The sequence below is a fragment of the Pieris napi genome, chromosome 4 (genome assembly GCF_905475465.1).
Source record: "Pieris napi chromosome 4, ilPieNapi1.2, whole genome shotgun sequence".
In the NCBI taxonomy this organism is placed as follows: Eukaryota; Metazoa; Arthropoda; class Insecta; order Lepidoptera; family Pieridae; genus Pieris; species Pieris napi.
This window is the reverse complement of record NC_062237.1, coordinates 6,306,153-6,328,517: the sequence shown is the minus strand read 5'-3', so window position 1 is coordinate 6,328,517 and position 22,365 is coordinate 6,306,153. Positions and strand designations below refer to the sequence as shown.

Sequence of the window (22,365 nt, the reverse complement as noted above, 5' to 3'; positions counted from 1 at the left end):
GAAGGTCGATCGACTTTTAAGGGCCAGTTTTTTGATCCGTAGTAAAAAATGGTTTAACCATTTGTTACATTAACTATAGTTAAATGAATAACCATTGGTAAAATCGTAAATGCGTTTTTCAATGTCTATTGTAACTATAGTTAAACTTAACAATTGGTCAATTTGTTGCCAATGCAATGAGCAATGACTTCATATCTCAATATGTTTAAATTCATCATTAAATAGTAATAAACGTATTTATCATAGTTTGATTTCTGTGACAAACAGCTGTTACTATGTAAATTACCAGCGGCCATCTTGTTAACCCTCCGATACTGAGTAGTTAACTTTTTTGACTAATGGTTAGATATTTTACCATTAGATGCTCTTACCACGGATCAAAAAACGCATTTTACTGATATTTAACTAATAGTAAGGATTTTTAACCAATAGTTGAGTTAACTACGGATCGAAAAACCGGCCTTTAAGACACGTACATTGTACAGCACAAAGTTATTACACTACATAGATGAAATGACACAAGCCATGTTGCTTGATTTCTTATGTGATAATTATTCGTGACTTTGTTGTTTTTGTCTAGAGGGTAGATGGTTCCAACTTAATTTTTCATGGTATATTAAATATAATTTTTCTCCACCAATTTCGGCCCTGCGCTTCTTTTTCAACCGTGTATAATTTTGAGATGACAAGTGACAAGTCTTTGTCTTGATCAGTCCATCTTGTGGGTGAACGTCCAATCACGATGAGCATTTAAAACAATCAACCTTTTGCCTTTCTCGGGCCAAGATTGTCCACGAGTCTGCTCCATATAAAAAATAGATATTTTATCAATTAATTTAGAAATATTTTATTATATAAAAAGATTTTAATTAACTGAAAAGAAAACTTATTTATACGAATTATTAACAAGGACTGGATATGTAAAACATTTGTATGTTAAGTTCACAATCTTGTTTTGCGAGTCGTTTTGGGGTCATTTGTATTTTGCATATTGCGCTAACAGATGTATAAACATAAGAAAATTTTACTTTATGCAAAGGTTTAGCATTCTCTTAAATTAAACTAGGTCGAGACGACTTCATATTTTATCAACGTTTTTGGATTTTTATTGCGCGCTTAAAAAGGCTTTCTGAATTTAATTATGTAAGTCTCACATATTAATAGTCATTAGTTATACTTATTAAAAATATATTTTGGGTACAAAGTGGTGGTGGTAGAGGTCAGATCAATTTAGGTCCAGGTAAGTGCGTAGTTATATATAAGGAAAATACTTGTAGTTTGGCAATGGAAATGAAGTCGGTGAATTTCAAATAGCATTGAGGGTACGGCTTCTTAATAGCTATCTATTAATACATAGTTTTCCCTTTGAACACTATCGTATAGATATATTTGACAAATCAGCTATTTGTATTTTAATGCGATAAATTGAAGGACTGTTATACATATAAAATCATAAATACAAACTAGTTCTAGTAAGAAACGTGTTATAAATTATAAAATACATTTTATGCAGACAATTATTGGCTGATTTGTATTGAGTAATCGTTGAAATAGAGCGGACAGTGTGAACAAGGTCAGTTCGTTTGATTTGTTTTATTCACTGGTCACACGTGCGGCTGCTGCTTTTGTATTGTACAAAAGCCCTAGTAAAAAAACACAGTTAATTACAGTATATACGTTTTCATTTAACAACACTGAACCTCTCGGTAATATCCATATATATTATAGACGTTAGAGATTAGATCCCTTCTTCATATACTTTATATTTACATATTATTCACAAGACGTCGTAAAGCAATATTATTTTATAAATAACTAGCTGGCCTGGCGAACATCGTACCGCCTAACAGTCGATTCTTTATTTTTTTTAAATACTTATCTGCTATTCGGGACACCGGTCTACTTAAGATAAAAAAAAGAAAGTTGATAAGACAACAAATACATTATGTCAAAAAATAAAAATTTACCTTCCCGGAACCCCTCCACTAACACTTGAACTTTATGATATGGTATTAAAGTTCAAATTGACTTTTAAGTATTATTACGAATATTATGTATGGGAATATAGAAAAGTGTTGTTTTTAGACTTTTTCACTCAATTTTTTTAAATTTTCTCCCCGTAAGAACCATCCTCGTACTTCAAAGAATATTATAAAAAGAATTGGCCAAATCGGTCAAGCCGTTTTCATGTTATGTCGTGACAACGGAAAACGGGTTTCATTTTTATATATATAGATGATTAATTGTAAGTTGTACCAGCGAAAGCAGAGGCAACGGCAGCGACGAGGAAGCTCAGAGTAACGGCAGGCCCGGCTACTGTCTTGGCAACGGCACCGGCTAGAACGTATACGCCTAGACCCAAGGTGCTGCCCACTCCCAGCGCCGTCAGGTCCAGTAATCCAAGGCACCGCGCCAGCTCGCTACCACCTTGACTGTCATCCAGCCGCTTGCAGCGCCGCAGCGCCGACAGTATCCTAGCGCAACCCATCTGTAATTATAACGTTCAATTAATTTTGTAATTAGTTTTTTTTTTTAATTAGTAATTAGTTTTTTTTTTTAATTAGTAATTAGTTGAAATTTTCCTTACAAATTTGGGGGACAGTAAAATAAGTGAATGTTCAGTATTTTTCAGTTTTACGAGTACTCTTGTTATTTAGTTTACTCAATATCGAGGATTACTGCGAAAAAGCATAGGAATATATGTAAAAATTTATCTAAATCTATGTTTTCTGTTTCATTTTTTTTTAGTTTATTTCTGTTCTATATGTATTGATAATAACTTCTCAACGACCTACTATTTTTTTTCTTAATATAGAATTTTGCGTTTGGAGTCGAAAGGTCTTATGAATTTATGATTGGCTTTTAATTGTCTAAGATAGGATTATGTGCAATAAACCATGATGACTGCGTTAAATCGCAGCTTATCACAACGAGAATTGTTTTATTGCTTAAAACGGGCTTTACTTTTAGATATTAAATATAGCAGATTTGATTGTTTATGTGTTATCCTCGGTTAACAACATTTTTTTACGTAATACTGGCTCGTACTGTAATGGCAAACATCTTGAGGAAACCGGTATGTTTTAACACCAAAAATCGACTACCTACGTGTGCGAGACATAAATGATTAATTCGTTTAAATGCAGAAAGTCGTTCTATTTCTTATTGGGAAGTAATTGCATTTTCAATTTTTATAAGATAAGAAAATTGTAAAGAAGTTTAATACTCAATCTAAATTATACTCGTAAACACGATGTAAGAATGAACAATGGTAGCATGGCATGTCTAAGTTAAACTAAAGTATCGAATCATTCGATTCAATATTTAACATCAGAATTTTTTGATTGAACTAAAATTGTGTTCAATAATAAAAATAATTGTTAAAAAACGGTTTCTGTTGATTTAATTTACTATGTTTGCTGTTGACTATCGATTGATGTCAAAAAATTATACAATTTTTTTTCCTTATTAGAATAAGGAAAAAAAATTGTATAAGAACCGGTTAGAACTGGTCCGTACCTGGCAAGTTGACAAGCGCTTTTTTATACATATAAAAAATCTAGTTTTATTTCTTTCAAAGATAAAGTTTTTATTGAGAAACATTTATACTGAAGGAAAGGTATTTCCCCTTTAGGTGGTTAAAAAAACAAAAATATTGTACCTACGTTATTTCTACATAGGTATAAGAATGTTTGTGAAATAAAATAGTTTATAAATTATATTTTTTTATAGTTGCGAATTAAAAGAAATGTACATGACACTCGTACTTATCGCCTTATTTACTTAATTCACTCAAATAGGTATAATAATTATTACACTCACACAATAATAAAAAAACTAATTATACTATTGCGCACTTCTTTTTACCTGTTATTATGTAACTTAACTTTTCTTCTCTCTTTAATTAATAATCTTATACCCGACGATCGTTTAGGTTTTATACAAGACATTTTAATTCTAAAAAACATAATTTCAATGTGTATAAAACGAATCTCAATTAAAACACCGCCTTCCAACCATGACGATACCTTGACCGCTACGGTTTTTGAACATTCAATAATGAATTTGGCTTACACGATTCGTACATACAACCTGATTTCATGATATTTTTATAGCTATAATTTGATGATACAAATGATGAGAACTCGTTTTTTTGCACACAACAATAGATTTTAAAAATTATTAGTACAGAAACATAATGAAGACGATATGTACGTAATAATAAAATTTAAAAGGCTTATTTAGTCTCAAAATAAAATATTTAAAACACTCACAGGTTATCAGTGATCAGCAGTTCGACAGGTGCTGAAATTCACGGGATGATATGACAAAGTGGTACTAAAAGTGATTGTCACGAACTGTTTACAGACGTGGTGTATCTTTACGGCCGTAAGCTCTGCAAACTGCGATAGTGACTCGCGGATAAAATTATACATAATATCTGCATATAATTTTTTTCCTTGATATCAATGGCAAACAGGTATACATGTTTATTATTAAAAGGTTATCGAGATGATGGCAGTCTAAATGAAATACCAAGCCTGTAGCTGCTTAGTTTTACGATTCTGCTAGCTTGCCTAGGTTATTGAACCGTTGTTAACTACGGTCGGAAATATCTACTCCGATGCTAAAAAAGACAAAATCATGTATATTTTATATTTTAAATCCCAATTGTAATGCTGAAACCTAGATTCTTTTGTTATTTTGTAAGTTATAGACAGCTGGATGATTTATCTTATGATATTTAGATTAAAATGATAGATTAGAATACTTTTATTTGCACTATCTAAATATTTTCCATTATAGCACTGTGTACATTTGGTAACAAGAACGAGAAACATCTACTAAATAATTTTTAACATTTTGACTGCTTTTAGAAGTAACTGTGGATACGCCATATTCTGGACAGGATTTCTATAAAATTTGGTACCGATATACTTAAGGAATATTATAATAGGTACTACGTCTAAAAGTATAATAATTATGAGATGTTCTAAGATAACCTAAGGATCATAGAAGTCTAGCCCGTCTTAATAATTTTATTTATTGACCTCTAATTTCGATGTTAAGGTTAGTTTATTATTTCCAAGATTGAAGACTAGAGTCCGCGCCACCACTGAATGCCGATAGACGCGGCGCTAGCGAGTAGCACAGCGTGGTAATATGTTGCTAGTGCTAGGTGCAAGGCTATTTTACCCCAACGTAACATAAATTAATATGAAATTCGCGAACTACTCTCCAAGATTTGCTTCTAATGTTTTACCTTAAAACGAATAAAATAATATTTCACTGTAACGACAGATTTAGTTCCCAGGGTATCGGCAATGAGTGGTAGCGCGGACTCTAATCTCAATATTGACCTAAAACATACCTTAATGAGAAATGCTTCAAATAAAATGACTTGACTGTTGTATTGTCTGTGGTTGCACAGATACAGTAATTATATTTAGACGATGATCTTGTAAAATGATAGTGAATGATATTTGTCTGTCATTGTTGTGGAAGGCTTAGCAGATTACTTTGTCTGTTACTCGCAACCGAACTGTTTGCTGAGCCAACGACCCGCTCACATTTATTAATTAGGTTTGATAAAAATAAATAAGATAATATAAGAGCAGTGTTGGCCTAGTGGATTCAGCGTGCGACTCTCATACCTGAGGTCGTAGGTTCGATCCCCGGCTGTGCACCAATGGACTGTCTATGTGCGCATTTAACATTTGCTCGAATGGTGAAGGAAAACATCGTGGGGAAACCGACATGTCTTAGACCCAAAAAGTCGACGGCGTGGGTCAGGCACTGGAGGCTGATCACCTACTTGCCTAATAAATTTAAAAACGATCATGAAACAGATTCAGAAATCTGAGGCCAAGACTTAAAGAGCGCCACAGATTTTTTTTATTAAAAATACATAAGAATTTATTAATGGTACCGTTTTTATTCAGTTTTAGGACGTTCCAAATCGAGGATATATCACTACCATCATTATACATAAGCCAATAACGGGATCACAGAGTGAATTAAAATAACGGCAGCATAGTAAACTTTTTTATGAGATTCAAACCAATAAAAACTTTCTTTTGAATCGAAATTGAAATTTAACGACCTTATTACAAAACGAGGACGAAAGAAGTACATGTGTTGATTAGCATTTATTAATTTTAATTTTTTATATAAAGAAATTGTTGCCATGGTAACAAATAACTAATTTGTTGACTGAGCCAATACTTAAAAAACCGGTTAGGTCTTTTATTTTACTTTAATGCCAAGATGAAGTATATATTTATTGTATGTTACTAGGTTTAAGCCATTTTTATATGTAATTTGCATTCTTAAATTGTTTCACCATCACCAATAATACTTGACGCCTTAAAACGCATCGTATCGCTCGATGTATCTGTGTTAAGGTAAACGCTACTTAACAAGGATAACTGAAACTCTATAATTTATTTATTCAAGAATCGAGAAAATAAAAATTTAATTTATGGATGATATATAAATTTATGAAGTCCCTTTCACCATCTAATGGGGCACGGGCAGAGATTTATGCATCTGTTTTTTTTAAACATTGAGTGTCTGACAGTCGATTCTTAGATATGCTGGTTTCCTCAAAATATGTTCCTTCACGTACGTTAGCTGAGCAATACTAATTACGTAAAGACAAGAAAAAGTTCATTGGTGCACAACCGGAATTCGAAGGCGCGACCTAAATTGAGACACTTAACGACTGTACAAACCAGACAACATAAAAATCTTTATTTAAAAGCGGTTTTAATTTTACAAGAAAAATATATTTAATTACCACTAAACAACGATAAATTTAAATTGTAATTTAGTTTTAATTTTTCAAACACTTTTATTCCTTAATCGTTTAAGAACATGTTAGTCAGGGGAATTCACGAGGGACTTCACTGTTCAAATAAAACAAGTATTTGTTCAGACACGTTCAATAACGGACTGATTTTCCTCTGTATTCCTTTCAAGTGGTTCGTAAGCTTCCCATCTTCTTAAATGTTTTTTATGTTACAGGAGGTAGACGGGCAGGAGGCTCACCTGATGTTAAGTGATACCGCCGCCCATGGACACTCGTACTGCCAAAAGGCTCGGAAGCGCGCTGCCGACCATTTAAGAATTGGTACGCTCTTTTCTTGAAGGATCCTAAGCCGAAATACTTTAGTGGGCAGCTGGTTCGACATACTAGTAATGCGCGGCAGAAATAGCCTTAAAAATCGCTCAGTTGTGGAACTACGGACGTCAAGGTGATACGCGGATGGTATTTGGTATTCTGCCTTAAAGTCCGATGGTGAAACTCAGCTACAGGTATTACAACTCCTCCATGGTAAATGCGGTAGAAGATGCAGAGAGATCCCACAACTCCACTTTGTGACAATATTTTTGACAATATTGTCAAATATTACGGACACATAATAATTTGTGCTCGCTCTTACTGTACATTTTCTATGAATCGGTAGTGGAAATCACTTGCTGCTCACGCGAAGTGAACTTTACCAGCCGCGGCGATTAGTCTTTATATTCATCCACTTCGACGCGAATTCCATTTGAGTTCATTTAGAGAGTTGCCATACTGCAGGGGATGTACATTAATGATGTTGTATATGTATTTTACTAAGTACAAAACTGCATTTAATTTTTAAATACTTTGTACTTATTTCCAAAAAATGGTAAATTTAATTGGGTTTATTAAGTGACAAAGCATTTTTGTTAGCTGCCGTAATACCTATACCTCTTTCTTCGGGTTTTTGGAATTCTGCTACACTTATGTATACAGATTAAAAAGATAAAATCTAGTAAATAATTAAATGAAACTTTATTTAAATAACAGTTTAATTTGGCAACAATTTTTGAGAACGTTTCTATTTTGATAGCCCCTAGAAACTGTTAGCATGACATTTAAATAACGGTTTGACACCCGTTATCGGCTTTTGACATCTTTACAGATAATATCTGATATATCTTTCTTTGGACTTATATTTATATGTGATAGCCGGGTTCTCAAATAACCTTGAGGAAACGTAGTTAGCTACAAGATGGCGAAGTTTATACGATTCATATTCCCGCGAAATCAATAACTCTTGAATAATAAATGTGAAAAAATACAGATAGTGCGTGTATCGAAAAATCCGTCAATTATATTATATCAAAGACAAAAGTTGTCTTATATAAACGCTGTCAAACTTACTTAATCTTAATTTGTATTACATATTTTATTTAAGCCAAAATTAGATGAATGCTTATTTATACATAACGTACACATAAAAACATATACATAACATTATTATATTTATATATATATGTAAGGAAAACATAATATATTTTTCTATACAAACTCTTGTCTATATTGTATTTTATTAAACTCTTTTGTAATGTCTGTCTGATCGACGATGTTTAATTTATGCCACTTGACAAATTATATGTAAGATATTTTAATTTTTTCATGATATTATTTTACTTTATAAAACCTAGAATTTAGGCTTTAAATGTTGTTTCTTTTGTATGCACAGGTGAGTGAATAATTTGTAAATATATATTTTTTATTAAATGTAAATTAATAGATATTTCTTTTGTAAATAAATCTTTTGTATTCACAGAGGAATGCAGTTGTGCCTTATTTATTCCCAGTATAAGCGATTGATACTATTATATATATATTTTATACTAGCACAGATGGTATAACGATTTTTTGCTATATGAAACGAAGATATATTACGTTTCCATTGAAACCTCAACAGATAGAAAAACGAATTTGATAAATTTTGCGAAAGACACCAAAACGGTATTAGGAAAATATCCTAAAAGTAACGGGCATAATACAGCTGATTATTAATTAAGAGAATGTCGTAAAATAGTTACGTAATGTAAGAGGTCATGCTTTTTGTGTAATACTTTGCTATTTGTGGTATAAGTTGCTTCATACCAACAGATTTATACATGTTATCGGCAAACAGTGCTCATAAACACATACTGAAGCTGAACACAAGAATATATTTCACTATGAATATTCATATACGTGATATAATATTATGTTAATAACCATAACAGTTTGAAAATCGATAGGGTAACGAAACCATTAACAATTCAGATTTTATGAATAGCCATCGGCCTTGTGCGGTAGGTACTCTATATTATGCCCTCGTAATGAATAGAGGTAGGAAATGAACGTGAACCAGTTTTGTATTTATAAATTTTATATTTCGTTATAATACACAACAGCATTTTTTTCCGTCTGTATCATAATAGTTTGCGTCAGAAAATTTCCTCTCTCTCTACGTAATACAAGAACGCCTAATCGATAATTTCAAGTAGGTATACACGACATTTTCGGTTCATAGATGCCAGCTTCAGTTTAGCCCACGGAGCGCTTTTTAACTTTTTCATACAAAAATCTATTGTCAGCTTTTGTACAAAGTATATATAGCTATCAATTTTACTTATAGTTCGTGTGGCCTCTGTGCACGTTTAAAGAGGTCAGCACTATATAACATTTAAAAAGAAAGTCGAGGATACGACACAGCATTTAAATAACCAGCAAATATGGCAGTTTACACTTTTATTATCTTTATGTAACGATCGCCCTTCATAAGTACTTATCATTACAATGAAAAAGTATACGTGTAAGAGGAAAATCGAAACTTCCTCGCCGAAGACGATGATTCGAATCGTAAATTAAAAACACAGATAATAATTAAAAACAGTTTGAACTCAATTTAAAATAGAGTACGTTATAACCATAAGAAATAAAGAAGTAAATGAATAAGGTGTAGTGGTTAAAATGTTCGAATATGAGGTCTATGAGGACTAGGGTTCAAATCCCTCTTCAGGGCTTAAGATTTCCATGAAATTAAAACGGGCCTCGAATGAGCACGAGTGCCTGTTTTGGTCTCGTGTCGTATACATCAAACTGTGACGGTTATGGAATTGAGAATCCACCTGTGTCTACGCATACATACACGCCAGTAAGACATAAGAGTCCCGGGTTGGTTTGAATCACCCTTAAAAAGTTACATATCATTAATCTCATTGCTATGGCACTTTAAATCTATCCCTTTATCTAAAGGTGTAGATAAATATATAAGACAAGTTATATAAGTATATACGTGTGCGACGTTTTATCCTCACCAATAACCAGTTACCATATTTATTTTGAATTCAATATACTTGATACTTTCTCTCATTGAAATGAGCCACCATATGTGGATACTCGCTTCCTACGACTAGTAGACAGGAAGTTGCAACCGCATGTCAATCAATGGTAACTCACAAACACACATGCGATTTTGGTCTTGTATTCTTAATTTTTACACAGAAAGCAGGCCATACACCCCTTGCGATACAAAATGACTGTAATGCTAAACCTAATGTTGACGTCACTCAAAACAATAAAGGTCGCAAATCGTCATCTTCTAGACTTCGTTTTTGTTCCCAAGATAATTTAAGTTGCAAATGCATATTATTTGTTGTTCTTAATAACCTGAAGATCAGGAAGTAGTATTAGAATGAAAAAGCGAATGTATTTTTCTTATCACAATATACAAAACGGATGTATACGACCGTGCGTCTGCAGAGGAAGTGAAAAGTGTATCAAACAAACAATTGCAACATTTTTGTGTATCAACCACACTTTTTTTCTACAATACAAGAGTGTCTGTTTAACCGTACATATTTGATGACATTGATCAATTGTCCAATGTCATGACAAAACAAATCAAATGTGCTAACTTATCAGCATTTAGATGTGAACGAGTATGTAATGACATAAACTTTTCTGTAGTTATGTAAAGAAATTGTCACTCTTTGATGTCCATTATCGGATATTTCCACAAATCTACTAATAACAGTAATTAGACGCCCACTTATTAGTTGTTATCGTGGCACTTGTTGTAGGGGATTAGATTCTGCACAATTGTGAGATACCTGTTGAGGTGTCGTAATGAGGCCAGAGCTGATCGTCAAGGATTTTGATAATAATACTAGTACAATATTCTTCACAATTGTGTAAACTTCCGGCTTTAAGATTTCTTTTTGGTATGTTAATATGTGGCTTAATGAACACGAAATTATCTGATTTACTAACAAATAATGCCCACGATCTAGTTACAAAAGAATGCTGTCATGATCTAACTTTGTGACCGTATTAAAAAGTATAACTTTGTTTTTTAAATTTCACCAAAGCGGTCTTGTTAACAAATCCATTAAAAAAATGTTATTACTGGTACAAAATAAGTACATGATTTTATAAAATTATGACAAATTGACGTCTGAAACCTACAGTTATGGTAAGATAATAGGAATCGTGGTGTATTTATAGCGCAGAGGGGAAATGGATCTCGGGATGTCGGGTCCATCTCCGGTCTCATCATCTCCTGAGGTACGTTACTTCTCATATCTCACTACCGTGGTAATTTTATTGGAATGTTATTGGGGCAGATACTGTCCTCACTGCTCACTCATACGTGACACAATGATTACCGTTATTAACATATCTCTTACTATTAATGCAGGGAAAAGTTATAATATTTTTATTCATTAAATTATGCATGTCATTAATTTCAATAGCTTCGGACAACTTGCAAACTATTCAGGCCATCACTGCTCTGTAACTCCCAATAGCGAACCTGACTAAAATATTTTTGTACCGCGCGATTCAAATAAATCGGAAATCGAAATGGCATACAAAACATTACATAACATTACTATTGCTTAAGAATTGACTCTCGTATCGGCTTATAACTGAACTAAGATAAAAAAAACAAATGATCTTTTTCTAAAAAAAATAATTTATATACGTTTTCTGACGTTACCCACGTTAGCAACATCTTGTTGAATGCTGAATTCCAACATTATGAAAAAACTTCAACGTTCATTTTAATTAATTGTAATTAATGAAGGAGGGGCCTTCAGGTTTTTAAAGTCAAATGCGTAGATATAGCTCAGCTACTCTAATTACTTATGTAAATTCTATTTAATAAGTGTTGTGTTTTGTCATTACTCAGTGAAACACTGAGTGACAATCTCCATCGCGAAAAAACCTATTATGTATGTAAATTGCTACAAGAAAAGGTGCACAAAAAATTATTGTATTTCAATATTTAAAGTATGTTATAGTTTTCATGATTTTAACTAGTATGAAGTTTCAATTGGGCAGACACAGTTTTGTATATGCGATTATTTTTATTTAATTAAGTTAGGATGTATGTAGCCTGACTGATGTTTTTATTCCACGCGAGCAAGTGAAATAGAAAGGAAAAATCCAAGGAATCCGAGGAAATCACTGCACATCGTGATTATTTAAATAATACTTTTAGATCACGTCGAATTTAATTAAATTAATTACTAACCTCATTCTAGAAATAATAAATTTAATTTTAAATATTTAACAAATTAATTGAATCTGTTGCCTGTGCTACCTGCACACACAAAACTGTTAATATCATTTCAAGAAAAAATTAAGGTAGTTTTGGTAGGTGTGTGTCTATAAATTACCTTTATTAATAAAATATTCTTGTGGTGTGTAATACAGTGTTTAGCTATATGTTATAAAAACTATAAAGAAATAAATAAAGTCTATATTCTCTGGCCGTTGGTTACAAACAAATAATTGTTAAGAAAAAGCAATACATAGTTATAAAATCTATTAGACAATAATATTCTACATATTCGTCTAAAGAACGTAAGGATATGGAGCAGAAAAATAATTAAAAAGTCGTATGTGATAAGGTACGTACATTTATGTTATTATGGAATCACGAATTTACAAAAAACACTAACCTCAAATTTTAATTATCCAAGTGTAAAAGTTCGTTAACACTACGCTGGCAATACGCACATCGATTTCAGTTCCACTCTCACAAACACAAGCGGCGCTTGCGCAGTCACCGCATTCACTGACTGCTGACTGACTGCTAAGGTAACAGACGACTTGATTGGGGTATTTTTTTCTTTTCACCGACCTTCTTTGTGATTACTGTAATTAATGTCTTTAGTAATTATATAAAAACAACATGGAGTGTTATCAAAAAGACCTAATTGATTACCTGCTGGTGCCAGCGACTTAGTAAGTAATGGAGCCTTTTTCCTTGACAATATTTTACGTCCCAACATCCGATTTTGATAAAACAGGCTAAATGTGAGATAAATTCATGGTCTTATAACGCGAACCACAATTAAAATATGCAAAATATTGTACTGTAAATAGGTTTTTATGGATGATGTACGTCACTAAAGACCGTAGGAAATTATTTATAAAGTAGAATCCGATGATGTATATCAGAAAATGTCAATGTAAACTTCAGCATTATTTGTATCATTGTGTAGTTGTTTGAGGAATGAATCTATCATTTATTTCTTAATACTATTATGTATCACTATTAGAGCTGTACTCTGAGGCGTTATATGGTATAAAAACATATATTTGACTATTTATTAATGTGTTGAAATGTGGGAGGGTATCAAGTGCCGTATCAAGGTGGCATGGCACACATTTCTGCGTCTGTTTTATTGATATAAAAAACAAGTTTCGAGTTTGCGAGACTTCTACCAACCAATTAATGTCTGTTTCCCCGAAACCTTAACCCTCCGTATAAACTTAAAAATTACACTATCTATTGTAAATTACCAGGTGCCAATTCTTTTGAAACTGTATACAGGTCGCAAAGGATGTGGCGATGCAGAACAAATAAATGTAAAAAGGTAGAAATAATATATATAAATGTATATTTCTATGTGGAAGAGGAGAGTTGTCCTTCCAGCTGCTCCTCAGCCCTGGAGCGGAAGCAGCCATGTATTAGGCAGGGTTACACTATTAATTTTTTTTAAATATTCACTTACTTATAATGCTTACTTTATTTTATAAAGTATAGTTATAATTAAATTATGTCTATAATATTTAATTCAAAAGTACATTAGTTATATATGTAACAGGATTAATTGCTACAATTTTTGCACAAGGCGTGCGAAATATCATATTTCAAGAATTTAACATAATGAATAACATGAAGGACTTAATATTAATTAAGCAACGTCTTACTACTTTGAAGGCACAGTGTACAATCCTAATTATGTCCAATTATATATTATCATTAGAGTTTAATGACAAATTTATATAGGTGCTAAATAAATTATAGTGAATATTACCAACTATATTATACTTAGATACTATATATACAATCAGTTGGAAAAAGCTGGAGGAGGCCTTTACCCATGAAGGGGTTCCGATCGAAGGTACTGAAGGAATCTAGAATATAAAATAACAAGCAAAAGAAAAAAATGTAAAATAATCTAAGCTGTGTATTATAATTTGTTTTTTGTCATGATTGGACATAAAACGGACTTCCCAATCAGAACATTGTGTATTCTCTGTATATAATGTTAACTACGCTATCGATAAATGACCGTAGGCTCGCGAAAGTTGGTACATTAAAAATTTCGCATTGCTTGATTGACAAAGAAATGTAAACAATTACTTCCATATAATTAATTGGTAACGTGTCATCTCACTATCATTAAAAACATAATTCTCAGCCAAGTGTAGTACTTACGACAAAGATAATACGCTAATTCTAATCAGATACTTATCAGTTGATAAGACGAAGCATACCATCAGTGACTCTCACACCGCACTCCCGAACGCCTTGTCTGATTTCTGTATACTTACTCCATTATATTATATACTGCATTACCTGTGTTTGTAATGGAAAAGTGATTAACAGTGTTCATGTATATAATGAATTTCTAGTACAAGTGAAATAACGTATTATGTAAGTAAAAAGCAAAAACCAAATCGGCAAACTCGGATGCCTCATCATTTTTGTATTCTTTCGTCGTAAAGATTACGTTGGGGCAGCTTCCACTTCTTATCATTAAACTACTTTCAATCAAACCGGTATAGAAAACGCAATAAAATGACTGACTAAACTGAACGCAAATGACGATGAAAGATGTCATTTTAAGAAGTAGCTACCTATTTGGACGTCATTAGGTGAATCATTATTAATTTTTGTATGTAGGTTTGGTAGTTTGGAGGTTTCTCCTCGAAAAGTATTGTAGTTTTTTTGTAATTTTCAGTTGCGTAATGTGTTTCATTTACAGTTGTACCTACTTAGGGTCGTTAATAATTAGGTCATTTAATAAAGATTTAAAAACTTAATGTAATACTTTAATTCAACATAGATTATCAGCTGGTATTCTGTAAACTCTATTCTTCAATAGTTAACTAATCGGATATCTTAATTTCGTGCTTAGCTACTAATCTTCTCTTTATAATCTATTATTAATAACAATTAAATAGATCTGATCAGAAAGACTGACTACGGCTTTTAGTGTGCTAAACAAAGACTCTTCAATTTTTAGTCGTATATTCATTTTATAGAACGTATAGTGTACTTAGATGAATTTTGGCAAAGTATGTAAACACATTCAGGTGCGAGACACGGCAAGAATCTCGCAAACCAAAGATCTCCCGATTATTTTTTTATCTTATCATAGCGTTATCACACTTCTGAGTAGGAGCCGCATGCTTCATTGTTTTAACCTCTTTACTGACTTCACTATTAACTATGTATTTTATTTAGTAGTATTTTTCTAACTTTGTTCGATATTTAATATTTACCAATATTACCCTTTTTAATAATCCATAGTTGTTTACCAGTTGATTAATTATTCAAGTGGAGCGTCATTCAAATGACTAATGAAAGTGTAATTTTTTAAGTTTAGGTATTGTGATTTACCTACAGATATTCAAAAATGTATACTGTAGACAGACAATCAATCAGTAATTAATATATTTATAGAATAAACCAAACGTTTTTTATCTAACAAAGCGATCTCAATCAATAGCAGTATTATTTTTGTATTCTATACCTGTCGATTTGATGCTATTCCCATGAATATCTATGTTTATATATAAACAATGTTTATAATATAAAGGGTTCAGATTAAATTACCAGATGTAGTGTGTTATTACAAGAAAAAGAGACTATAAATTTAATGATAAGAAAATAAAAAGGCTTTAAGCTACTTTGCTGTTTCCGAATTAACGGGTTCGCTTGTTGGTATTTATACTAACACGGCTTTCATGCAAATGCGACTTTAGGTCTCTTTCACCATTTTAAAAATATATTTTCTATTCCGTCAAATTACCACAGAAAAATCCGCAGACGAACTTTTTATTATGCGATGTGAAAGAAAATTTGTCATTTCCTAAAATGTCAAATTTTAGGGTATCGTACTATCTCGAGTGCATCATAATAATTTTAATCTTTACACGATAAAAAATAATTACATTATCAGTCAAAATATTTTTACTTTCTTTGTTCTCGTAAAAAAATTATAGAAAGCCATCAAACGAAGCTATGTTTGATGCATGGATCCCGAGAAGATACGATAGAAATCCAATTGAACTATGTATTGCGATAATGTGCAGGTGATGCGACGCGACCCGGATGGTGAGTAGGGTGGGCAGGAGGCTGGCAGTTCAATGGGCAGGTGGGCAGCGTTGAGCAGCTCGCTGCAGCGTAAAAGGGTATTTAACCCTGAGCAGCTGGAAAGTGGCAATTTAAGACGGTAATGGATTTGTATAATCACGCAAGTTACAATGTAAGAAAGAGGAAGTTAATCTGAATTAATGTTTTAGATGTCTGACAGTCTGGGACCTGATTGCGTTGGGAGTAGGCAGCACGCTTGGCGTAGGCGTGTACGTGCTGGTGGGCTCGGTGGCTATGAACTTTGCAGGACCTGCCATCGTACTCTCCTTTCTCATCGCGGCCATCGCTTCGCTTTTCGCGGGTAGGTACCTTATACAATCCTAGGTTCCTTATACAACCCTAGGTTCCTTATACAATCCTAGGTTCCTTATACAATCCTAGGTTCCTTATACAATCCTAGGTTCCTACTTATATATAGTATAATATTATGATATACACTTGTTTCCATAATCTTAATGTTCGCAACTTCGTTTCGCTTCTTTTCAAAGATCACCAAAATCATCAACACTAATGTAGGCCAGCCCTGCGATTCTGTAACTCACTTTTCGAACTCACACAGCGTTTTTCGCATCGGCAAAAGGTGGGAGCTTGTAGTTTATTGCTTATCAGAATGCCAAATCATAAAATGACTGCTTCACGACTGATTTGAGAGCGACCGCCGATGCGAAAACCGCTGTGTGAGTTCGAAAAGTGAGTTACAGAATCGCAGGGCTGGTTTGTTAGTTTTTATTTAAAGATTGTTATATTATTAATTTTACGAAGTGATCTTACAATTCCTTAAAATTTATTTATTAAGATGGATGGTGAAGGGTTGCAATTTAGTTATTTGGTGGTCATTTATGATAGGTCTATGTTATGCGGAGTTCGGATCTCGCGTTCCGCGCGCTGGTTCGGCTTACATCTACACTTACGTCACTATGGGACAACTCGTGGCCTTCATCGTCGGTTGGAATATGATCCTTGAAGCATTATTTGGTAAGTCCAGATCCTTTTCTTTAATACTTGTTCAACCAACAACCACGTTCATGACCCAAAAAAATATATGTTTACGCACCTGCCAATAAAGGAAAAAAAGTGCCACGGCTTTTTATCAATCAATAGTTTGAATCTTACACAAGAAAAATTACTATTTCAGCAACAGCTAGCGTCGCCCGAGGGCTAAGCATGTACGTGGATTCGATGCTAAATAAAACGATGTCAGAGGCGTTCTTGTCCATTGCACCAATATCGGTTCAACCGTTTTCGCCCTACTTCGACTTTTTCGCATTTGGAGTGGTAATTGTACTTGGAGGTTGGTATTAATTATATACAGAAATTATTTTCAGTAACAAAAACTCGGTACTAAGGTACTTTAGTAACTATTAAAGAAAATTTCAATTTAGTGTTTGTTTTGTTACAGTGGTATTGGCAGTGGGTGTGCGTCAATCGGCAACAGTTAACAACATCTTCGCTCTAATCAACATTGTCGTTATCGTGTTTATTGTGGTCGCCGGGACTGTCACAGGTATCTTATTCATATTGTAATAGTAGTAAAAGATTATTTTGTTTTTTTTTTTTCTTCTGCGGGTATTTGCAATCAGCCCTAAGGCTATGAGCGAATCTGTTCTGTGGTGCTGTGTATATGATAATTAATTCATTTAAAGTTATGTTGTTTATCAAAAGAAATATAAGTAATATGTATTCTCTTTGTAATTAAAGAGTCAAAAGATAGGCTATATAAAGGCCGATATACATTATCTTAGTGTTTAGGAGAGTACTTTAGTACAACTTGAAAGGCAAGTTCTTTAGCGTAGCGTTTACTAAAGCAAGTAGCGTTTACATGTTTCAACTAAAGTACTATCCTAAAGCACTCTGCTAAACACTAAGATAATGTAAATCGGCCTTAAAAGTTAGTACCTACTAGTACAGTTTCTAATTTTTCTTTTTATATCGTTAACAGCAAATCCATCAAACTGGAGCATACCGGGAACAGAGATACCGGCGGGGTTTGGCAAAGGGGGTTTCTTTCCGTATGGTATATGGGGCGTTTTCAAAGGAGCAGCGGTCTGCTTCTATGGTTTTGTGGGATTTGACTCTATTAGCGCAACAGGAGAAGAGGTAAGAAATTTCGTTCTCGTACTTTTTTTTGAACTAAGATTTGTGAACTAAAATGTTTGCAATATAAACAATATGTAGATAGAATTTCCATGCAATATTAATATTAAAGGTAAAGGATCCTCGTCGCGTAATCCCCATAGCGATCTTGGCGGTGTTGGTGCTTATATTTTTCGTGTATGCCGCAGTGTCTACCGTCATCACCATGATGGTGCCTTACTACTTGCAGGTAGGTAAAGTTTCACTTCGAGTCGTTTGTGTGGTTCAATTTAACCATGAGTGCTACTATAAGTATCTTAACATTGCTTCAACTTTTGCAATGAATGAACAATGGCATACTTAAAGAATCATTAAAATCTTCTTTGACATTGTTTAAATCAAATGCGATAGTATGATGATTTATATGATATATTAATTTTGCTAACATTTTATCATCATCAGTAATATTTCATCAGGATACAACGGCGGCTTTAGCAAGTGCCTTTAGCTATGTGGGTTGGGAATGGGCTCGCTGGGTAGTTTCCATCGGTGCTATCTTCGGCATATCTGCTAGGTAAGTTTTTACTGGAGTATTAGAATTATAATACGTGTCTATTAAATTACATAACTCTAATAAATACTCACTTAATACTAGGACAATAACTAAGTTTTTAAGATACAACATAATATCATATTTCCAGTCTATATGGCGCAATGTTTCCCTTGCCGCGGCTGCTATACGCGATGTCTTCAGATGGCCTGCTCCTGCGCTGGTTGGGACACGTTACCGCCGCAAACCAATCACCGACAGTCGCCACTGTTCTTCCAGCTCTTATCATAGGTAACTTTATATAGAATATAATCATCGATTTTGATTGTTGGTCTTTAAAGTCAAAACCGTTTCGAAGAAAAAGAAACATTCTATGTAAGTTTTATAGACACCATTTTTATCTATTTTCATATGAATGTTTATTTTTTATTTTTCAGCCATACTGGCCGGTGTTTTAGAGCTCCAAGAGCTAGTGATGATGATGTGTGTAGGAACGCTACTTTCGTATACCATCGTAGCTATTTGTGTTATAATATTGAGGTCGGTATTACATACTACATTTGTATATTTTTTAATATGTAATTTCTAATACGGTAAATTCGTGGTCATTTTAAATATTTATATTTCACATAGTATTACCATAAACATTACTTAGTAAGAGTTATCGTTTCAGATATCGTTCTGATTCCACGTCGTCGACAGGATATTGCTTTATAAGAAGAGTTTTCTGTTGTGGAGAGAAAACACCATCACAGACATCTTCTTTGGTGGTTAAAATAACTTTATCATTATTTAGTAAGTACTTTTTTACTTTAAAATAATTATTTCGTAAAATTATACTAAAGCCATTTAATAACCACCTTTCTTCCAGCTAGTATATGTCTGTCAACGGCTCTTGTTGTAACTCACATTGAGAGACCACTGATCCCAACGGCTATACTACACTTGTTAGCTCTACTTCTCATCACAATTATAGCCATACAACCTCAGAATAAAGAAGAGTTGTCTTTTAAGGTAATTTCTTTAGGTTTGTATTACAGTATTGAAAATCAAAATGGTTATTTTTTATAAATCAATATTCTCATTTCAGACTCCACTGGTACCCCTAATTCCGTGCCTTAGCATATATGTCAATGTTAACCTAATGATCTTAATTAGTGTGCAGACTTGGATTCGTGTTCTCATTTGGATGGCCATTGGTAAGTGTATCATTTAAAAAAGTAAACCAAATGTCATTGTCTGTCTGAATACAATTTAAAATTAACATAAATTGACAAGAAAAGTTATGAGATTTCTTTACTTGTAGGTATACCAGTCTACATAGTTTGTGCTTGTTGCTATAAAGCTAATACTGGCGATAGTGAATCAAAAAATGTTGCTCATATTAATAAAAAAGGAAAACCTCCTGTGCAAATATTTGTCGAATCACCAACACCTCCAGATACTATTAAGTATAGTGGAACTGGAGGTGATCAGATCGTGCAACAGGGCGGAAATACGCTAGTCATACGAGATAATCCAAGAAATACCTTACCACTTATTACCGAAGAAATAACAATACAAAACGCTTATATTGAAGATACAACAGAAAAAGAAGCGAAAATAATAGATCTGTTAGATCAAGTTATTCAAGCTGAAGAAGATTCCTTTAGTGAAATAGTAAGTTTGAAAGAGCAAAGAAACGCAAGCGAAGTGCCTGTTCAGGAAAAGCAAAGAAAGTCACTAAGTGAGTTGTCCGATGCGGGTTCCGATGTATCGAGTAATCAAGCGTTATCAAAGTATGATGTGGTAGCACAGGTGCATAGAGAAGATTTACCGAAACTTGAAGAAGAAGACGAGATAAAGCAAATATCGGATATTGAGAATGAAACTACTGTTAGCGATCAGGAGACAGTAGATCATCATAAAAGTCCAGATTTGAAAGAAGAACAAAATGAATACAGTGACGAAATTATTGAAAGTGATGCTAATTCAAGAACTGATGAGTCCGGCTACTCTGACACCTTAGATAAAACACCACAAAGTGAAATAATTGAAGATAAAGAGATATATAATATACCAACGCCCCCTCCGCTTGATGAAACCTTCTTTGCAAGTCCAACATCGGTGCGACTAACGAAAGTCAGATTACCTGAACCTCAACTCACTAAGTCCCGAGGAAGTGTTCAATCAAATGGATCTATCGATGATGAGCCCATGACACTCGGCAGTGATAAACAGATAAACTTTATGACCAAAGACAAAGAGATTTCTAATATACCAACGCCCCCTCCGCTTGATGAAAACTTCTTTGCAAGTCCAACATTTATAAAGTCTTATACAATATCGGTGCGACCAACGAAAGCCAGATTGCCTGAACCTCAAGTCACTAAGCCCCGAGAAAGTGTTCAATCAAATGGATCTATCGATGATGAGCCCATGACATTCGGCAGTGATAAACAGATAAACTTTATGACTAAACTAAATACTATTTTTCAAAACAAAATATCTGAAGGCAGTGATAGTGGGGATGAAAAAAGAACAAGATCCAATTCAGCGGGTAATTTAACCGAAAATACAGAATTTGCGACACTAAACCTCGAGAGACCACAACTGTTTTTAGATTTGAAAAAAGAAATGCTTTCTAGAGACCAAGTAAATACATTAAAACCAGTCAAAATAGAAGAAAACTATCCCGAAGAAGAATCTGAAGATGAAAGTATGAGTAAAGATGTTTTAAAATCGAAACTTGAGAACATATTTGCAACCGGAGGACCAAAACCAAGGAAAGCAAGATTAATGAAATCTAATCCTCCAACGCCTGAAGAAGCTTACCAAACCGACACTTCCAGCATAGAGAGTATACCAAAGATGCCAAAGATTGAGAAAAACGACACGTTAAAGCGACAAAAGGACAAGTTTGGGGAAGTTTTAAATTCACTGCGATTGTCACTTAGAGATGATCCAGTATGAAATACTATTTATAAGAACCCTGTATTTGCCTAAAAAAATATAATACCGGAAAATCAATAAATATAATTTCAATTTCATCATGAATACAGATAAGAATAATGATTGAATACGTATTTAATGAATGTAAAAATGAATAACGAATTGTAGATATAAGCAATATTTCATAAATTATGCAAATCAAATCTGATGTCCTGAAAGACTGAAGTGTCGCAATTATAATTGTACGTATGTCTTGCTTTGTTGATTGTTTTTTATAATAAAATGTGTTATTAATAATTATATTATGCGTCTTTA

At 33.3% G+C, this 22,365-nt stretch overlaps 2 protein-coding genes across 4 annotated transcripts in view; one reads left to right on the top strand and one right to left on the bottom strand.

Annotated features, from left to right (window-relative positions):
• The window catches only part of LOC125049039 (cationic amino acid transporter 3), an 18,691-nt gene extending 5,767 nt beyond the window's left edge, over nucleotides 1-12,924 (bottom strand). The window contains exons 1-2 of one of the 2 annotated variants that reach the window (XM_047648051.1): nucleotides 12,784-12,924; nucleotides 2,257-2,488 (exon numbers count right to left, since the gene is read on the bottom strand). In XM_047648051.1, the coding sequence (XP_047504007.1) occupies nucleotides 2,257-2,488 (232 nt within the window). In that variant the 5' untranslated portion in view covers nucleotides 12,784-12,924. Of the gene's footprint in view, nucleotides 1-2,256; nucleotides 2,489-4,274; nucleotides 4,395-12,783 lie in introns of those variants that run through there. The other variant, XM_047648052.1, reaches the window with a different exon arrangement.
• On the top strand, nucleotides 12,578-22,365 carry LOC125049037 (cationic amino acid transporter 2-like). Of its 2 annotated transcripts, none has more exons than XM_047648045.1 (15): nucleotides 12,578-12,732; nucleotides 16,436-16,575; nucleotides 16,646-16,797; nucleotides 17,343-17,471; nucleotides 17,632-17,787; nucleotides 17,896-18,000; nucleotides 18,436-18,593; nucleotides 18,703-18,819; nucleotides 19,046-19,143; nucleotides 19,271-19,410; nucleotides 19,557-19,659; nucleotides 19,793-19,914; nucleotides 19,991-20,133; nucleotides 20,210-20,318; nucleotides 20,426-22,365. In XM_047648045.1, exons 2-15 carry the CDS (start codon nucleotides 16,490-16,492, stop codon nucleotides 22,069-22,071), a joined length of 3,264 nt encoding a protein of 1,087 aa, XP_047504001.1. In that variant the 5' UTR covers nucleotides 12,578-12,732; nucleotides 16,436-16,489; the 3' UTR covers nucleotides 22,072-22,365. The 2 variants fall into 2 exon arrangements, with proteins under 2 accessions (XP_047504001.1, XP_047503999.1); XM_047648043.1 differs by lacking the exon at nucleotides 12,578-12,732 and adding an exon at nucleotides 14,592-14,771.

Excerpts from the sequence above, each read along its gene's own strand:
- LOC125049037 (XM_047648045.1), top strand. The coding sequence starts at position 16,490 with ATGGGCAGGTGGGCAGCGTTGAGCAGCTCGCTGCAGCGTAAAAGGGTA. Across the intron at positions 16,798-17,342 it reads CATCGCTTCGCTTTTCGCGG|GTCTATGTTATGCGGAGTTC; the intron begins GTAGGTACCTTA and ends CATTTATGATAG. Across the intron at positions 17,472-17,631 it reads GATCCTTGAAGCATTATTTG|CAACAGCTAGCGTCGCCCGA; the intron begins GTAAGTCCAGAT and ends TTACTATTTCAG.